This window comes from Mesoplodon densirostris, chromosome 17, assembly GCF_025265405.1.
Source record: "Mesoplodon densirostris isolate mMesDen1 chromosome 17, mMesDen1 primary haplotype, whole genome shotgun sequence".
Classification (NCBI taxonomy): Eukaryota; Metazoa; Chordata; class Mammalia; order Artiodactyla; family Ziphiidae; genus Mesoplodon; species Mesoplodon densirostris.
Window position 1 is genome coordinate 48,800,096 of NC_082677.1, and position 6,000 is coordinate 48,806,095.

Genomic DNA, 6,000 nt, shown 5'->3' on the forward strand with positions numbered 1-6,000 from the left:
AGTTTTAAGTCTACAACTCAATTTATGCCAGTGTGATTTGTTTTTTAAGTTATGTACAGTTATGCACTTTTACTAGTTCAAATATCCAACTTTGGCTGAAATGTGCTAAGTCTGACATTCCTCCTATGCAAGACTACACATCTTGAATAAATGGGAACCAATCTGTATTGGCATATGTTTCATCTGAAACTGGTTCATTTGCTCCCAGCCCATACCCCTCCTTGCACCTGGCAGAAACAGCTCTGTATCAGACCATTCTGGCTGAGCACTCCTTCAGGCTGACTCAGGTTGGGCATCCTTAGGTTGACTCTGACCCGGAGGGCGTGAAGCCACAGGGCACATCACTATGGCAACTCCCCACAACAGACCCAAGCTACTCGCGCAGTGCTCCCATCTCTGAGGTCACATGTAGATCCACACCCCCCCAAAAAAAAAGATGTGTGAGTAGATACGTTGCAAGACATTATCATTCTATATATAGAAACCACAATCTTCCATCTCAGTGGCTTGGCAGAAACACAAACTTTGCCCATTATCTATGGTCACCCATGTTCCTGTTTGCCCTAAACAGTCCAGTTTTATACTTGTTATGCTTGTGTCATTTTAATGATGCCCCCTTTCTTAATAAAAATGGTCCTGGATTAAACAATAAATTATATGGTCGTCCTACAGACAGGCCTATTTCAGAAAAGACACAGGCATGACAGACAAAGCAGAGGCAAGTTTACTTGGGGATGTTTTCAGGCCTTTCTGCTCCAGGCTACCTTCCATATTTTGTTCAGTGACTGTAGAAAATACTTAGGAGACTTAACAATAATCGTAAAGTCCAACTAAAAAATTCTCTATTTCAAATATAGAACTCAGCAGCAAAGCAAACAGCAGGTCTTCTTCCTTCTCATTTCAAAGGTGCTCAGAACGATCCAGAGGTTCTACTCTATATTAGGCATACTGCTGGATGGTAATAATGTGATGAATTCATCCCTCTAACAAGTTCAGTTGCAGAATCATCACTTCTGGGAGTTTTACTTATAAATTTTTCCCCCCAAATTATCCTAACTCTCCCCACTATTTCAACAGGAAATGTGACAAACAGTACTCAGTATCTAAGGACTGCACTTGTCCACTCAACAAATATTTATGCCCAAGATCAAACGTGGCAGCCCTTAGATCTCTGAAGCCAACCTTCAGATGTGTTTTGTTTAGCCCAGATAGGATTCTTATAGGTTTAAAATTTTTGCTGATACTTTAAAATGTGGACTCATACATAAAAATCCAGATTTCCATCTTCTCTTGAGAAATCCGAAGCCCCGGCAACACTGGGCTTATATTCTGATCATGTAATTTCCAGTTGGAGTTAGCAGCAGCTTGAGAAAGGACCTCTCTATCTAGTCCTCTATGGCCCTCACTCAACCTTCTTCCCCTCAGTTTGAGTTTGTAAGCCCTGATTTACAGCTGGAGATAATCCTTAGGTAGACAACATCTGGCCTTTCAAATTAATGATCCTCTGCCAGGGGCTCTCTAGGTTGGGAGCAAATAGGAATCTATATCTTTAGATCAAAGACTCAACTGGGAAATGGCAATAAACAGGAAAAGTTTGTTTTTTTCTTTTATCAAAAAGCCATATGGCTTCCACTGCTCCTACAGGAGCAAAGGGGGGAAATAAGCCTAAGCATGTTATTATTTGTAAAGAGCACATCCAGCCTCTAATATCTAAATACAAAATGAAAGTAAATAAAATGGGATATTTTAATTGACCTTCCAATGAGTCCAGGGAAGACTCCACAGCCACTGTTGAGAATTTAAGGTGCCATAACCCATAAACAAGCTGACCATCAATGAAATTAGCAATGATGTGTCAGGCATCAGATCTGAAGAAAATAACCACCAAGAATCATAAAACATTCCTTCAAGTCCTGGAAAAATGCAACCACTTCCACCTTACTGACAGAACCCCAAAATCTTAATACAATAAAGATGGTGATGACATTCAGAATAAAGAACATGCTGCACTCCAATTTCAACCTAGGTGAAAGCTAAAAATAAATTTTTAACAAATAAGCATAAAATGAAATTCATTTTAATCACGGTTAGAATCCTGAGATCATCTGTGAGAAGGTATTTTACCATAACATAACAGCAGCACCATAAACTAAAATATTGGGAGTTCTGAGCCCTTAGGATATTAAACTAGTTTACGAAGTAACTGATGGAATCTAAGACAATGAGCTTTATTTTCTTCAGCTCAGCCACAGGCCTTTTTGTGAAAAACTATTGGACAGTCTTTCAATTACAGATACTGGAATATATGAATTTTCAAAAATTAAAACCTTCTTTATAGGAAGTTTTTCTCATCTGACTGTTAATTTCCCAGCTGCTAAAGAAACCCGCCACATAGTATAACTGAGACTTTATTTGTTTATATTTAGACAACACTATTTTCCCAAAGAATCTAAAGTCCTTTGCCCAAACATTCAGTAACTTTTATAATTTATAACAGCATCTGGGGAGCTTTTGATATGGTAAACTCCTTACACATTTTTTAAAAAGGGGGAGGTGCTGTTTTTCAAGACACAATCACTGTAGTAAAGATTGTTTAGATACCTCTCTCCAGACGAAAAAGGACTGTGTCCATTTTTTTTTTAAGGAAGTAAAAACGCACTGTTTGGTAACAGGCACCTTGATTTAGTAAACTCTGGAGAAATATTAGAAAAGAGATGTTCACCTCTTCTACAACTCTGATTTTTAAATCACCCAGGTAGGTACTGATTCTGTCTCCATTTAGTGTGGAAAAAACTGCAAAAAAAAAAAAAAAAAAGTCTTCTTTCCACTCAAAATCTAAAGGCAGATTCGTATTTTGCTGACAATCTGACAACGTCTAGTAACTTCTCTCTAAGCCGGGCTCCGAAACAGCTTCCCAGATCCAAGATCTGCAGGTGCTGCTGTGACTAGGATGCGACTGTCCTAAGGGGCTAAGGTGCAGGACTCCACGAAGACCGAGAGTCTGTGCGGGGGCCTCTAGGAACCCAACCCTCTCCCGCTTTGCCTCTTAAACGCACACGTGCACGCACGCACCCACTTGGCCAAGGCCGGGCATGCCATCTCCAGTCACACCCCAAGACAACGAGATCCTCCAGGGACGCGCGCTGCTCCCGCATTCTCCCAGGGCGCACCAGCTCCTCCACCGTCCCGAGATCACTCTCCGCCTCCCTCCCTCTTCCTCGGCCCTGCGGGGAAGGAACCGCCGCCAGAAGCAAGCTCCCGACTCGGGGTTCCAGGAGCGGGACCAGCCTGCGCTCAACCGCGCCACGTGGAAGGCGCGCGCCAGCAGCTGGACCAGAGTCGGTCTTTAACGTGGGGTCCCAGCGCCTGCAGCCCTGACACTCCTCCCGGGTGTGATGGACCCTCCCCCGTGCCTCCGAGCCGCGGTCTTGCCTGATTGGGGTCTGTGGCGCGGAAAACGTGGCAGGCCATCTGCGACTCCGGGTCGTCTGGCTGCGCCTTGATCAGGTAAGCAAAGTAGGTGAGGTCGTGGCTGTTGTGGATGAAGCGCGAGATGTGCTGCGCCTTGTGCTCGAAGATGAACACTGCCGGGTTGGGCTGCGCGGCCGTAGGGCCACAGCCCCCAGCGGCACCGGCGCCCGGCGCGGGCACGCAGCGCAGGAAGGGCGCGCTGAGCACCAGGAGCACCTCCCGGGGCGCCGGCGCCCCGCAGCCGCCCGCCTCGGGCTTCTGGCTGCGCCGGCGGATCTCGGCCATGAGCCAGGGCAGCATGGGCAGCGTGGTCCTGCGGTCCAGGCACGACCCTCCCACGTACCACAGCCGGAACCTCTTGTCGCCCGGCTTCCCCTGGCCAGGCTGCGCAGTGGCGCCCGGCTCGGGCTCCAGGGGGTGCGGGAACGGCTCATCCTGAATGCAGCAGGGGGGCTCCATAACTCGCGCCTCCCGAGGTCACGGAGGCGGCCGGATCGGCGCGCCGCGCCCCCAGTTCTCGCGTTGAATGCGCCGCCGAAACTGTGCCAACAGCCGCGCTGGGCCCCTGCGCCCGCCTCGGCGCGACCCCGAACTCCGCGCTTTAGTGGCCCTGCCCCATGCGGCACTTCGGGCGCGGCTCCCAGGCTCCGGCGGCGGGCACCCGGGGAGCGCCCGGCAGCAGGACTGGCAGGAGAGGGAGGGTTAAATCGCTATCCTCCTTTCTCCGGCTCGAGCCTGGGGCCGCACTTCCCCCTTCCTCATCCGCGGCTCCGCTGGGTCAGAGGACAACGCCGAGGGCCCCGCGCCTCCGCCGGTCGCCGCCAGTTCCAGCGCTGCAGAGCCTTGGCGGCCGCCGCGCTCGCCCCGGGCGGGCACTGGGAGGCAGGGCGGGGAATGGGCTGTGCGCCGGAGGGGGTGACTTGGGGCGGAGCTGACTCCTACCAGGGTGACCAGCTGTCACCTGCAAGGTCGGGGCTCCCGGGCTTCGGCGCAATCAGTTCTCGGGGAGGCCTGCGAGAACTATTTCGATGGAAAATAACAAAAACAAAACGTGGCCTCGCGGGGGCCGCTCCTCCTCCGGTCGCCGCAGCCCAGCTCGCTGCTCCTCCTCCAACTGTTCCCGTCCCTCCCTCGCTTCTTCCTTCCTTCCAGGCTGCTTCTTTAATCGGGCTGCCACCCCGCCTCCCGTCCGGCGGGCGGAGAGTGGTGCCTATAAAAGCTTATCTGTGAAGTCACCTCTTCGCCTCTTTCTCCGGCCGCGATCCCAGACCGCCCCTCCAACCCGCCCTTCGGGCAGCAATACTGCGCCCGGCGCCGGCACTGCCCTGACCAACTCATCATCTCCCGGGTCACCGAGATCTCCGTCTTCTTCTGGGCGTCTCTGCTGCCCCCTGGAGAGGGGACCACTCTCAACGGAGCGCTGGGATTTTTTTTTTTTTTTAATTAATCATATTTGCTTGGTTTCAATTCCTTCTAAAGCCTGCATCATAATTTCTGAATCTTATTTCCTAATAATCTCCAAAAAAATACTCGTGTTTTAAATCACGAAATTACGATGAAATTTCTTTTCCATTTCAAAAGAAATTTATGATTTTTTTTATTAACATAGGGGCTTTGGTCATCTGAACAAAAAGAAAAAAACATTTTAAGGCTTTTTAGGTCTTTGTTTTTCAAGGCAAATGAACACTTGTTACATGTTTGATTTTGACCTCAAATCCTAGTCAGATCTACTGCCCTGGTGACCTAGAAGGGACTTTATGGGCCCTGATATGCCTTTTCCTTTCTCCAGGCTCTCAAGGCTCTTGGTAGATTGTCTCTTTGATGCCATACTCTTAAACCTCTGTAATGTGTGAGGATATTACAATATCCTGAAAGTAAAGTGTGCTCCATCATTCCCTATTCAAACTTCTTTGTCGTTTAGGGTCAGATAGGTTGTCTAAATAAACGCACCTGACAGGTTATACAATGAACACGAGACAATATGCCACAAAACATAGCTCTCCTCCTTTGTCTCACAGAGGTATTCAAGTTCCAAAACATGTGCCCACCGTCTTCCATCTCCAGCTCTCTTTTGGTTTTTCCCAGTCTTATCCAAAGCAATCTCATTCCTACATTGCTTCACCAGCTACATCCAAGTAATGCCTTCCACTGTACCTCTAAAGTTGGAAGATTCTGACCCCAAGTCTTCACATGGGTGTTCCAAAGTTCCAGAAAACAATCAGGTCACATGGTAACACCAAAATACAAGGCCATGCCCAACATTTCAAAAACACTGCAAAGTAACAGAAATAAACTGAAATGAGTTTTGATTAAGCCCTATTTCCCTTATGAGAGTATTTCTCAAAAGAAAGTTATTTTTTAGGAACCAAATACATTTGACAGTCTACACCCATATCAAGGTCACCAGCCACTGACGCTAAGGGACACTGTTACATGGGAGTAAAAAACATACAAAAACTGAATAGAGAAAATGAACGGTTTCAGTTTCTTCCAGATATCAGCCCATCCTTACCAGCGGACCAGAGTCCA

The 6,000-nt window shown here is 48.2% G+C and overlaps 1 protein-coding gene across 1 annotated transcript in view; it reads right to left on the reverse strand.

Moving 5' to 3' along the window:
* Nucleotides 1–4,756, reverse strand: part of TBC1D4 (TBC1 domain family member 4) — a 222,589-nt gene extending 217,833 nt beyond the window's left edge. Inside the window, exon 1 of the mRNA XM_060079856.1 lies at nucleotides 3,433–4,756. Coding sequence (XP_059935839.1) covers nucleotides 3,433–3,930 — 498 coding nt within the window. The 5' untranslated portion in view covers nucleotides 3,931–4,756. The remainder of the gene's footprint in view (nucleotides 1–3,432) is intronic.
* Nucleotides 4,757–6,000: the final 1,244 nt, after the last annotated feature.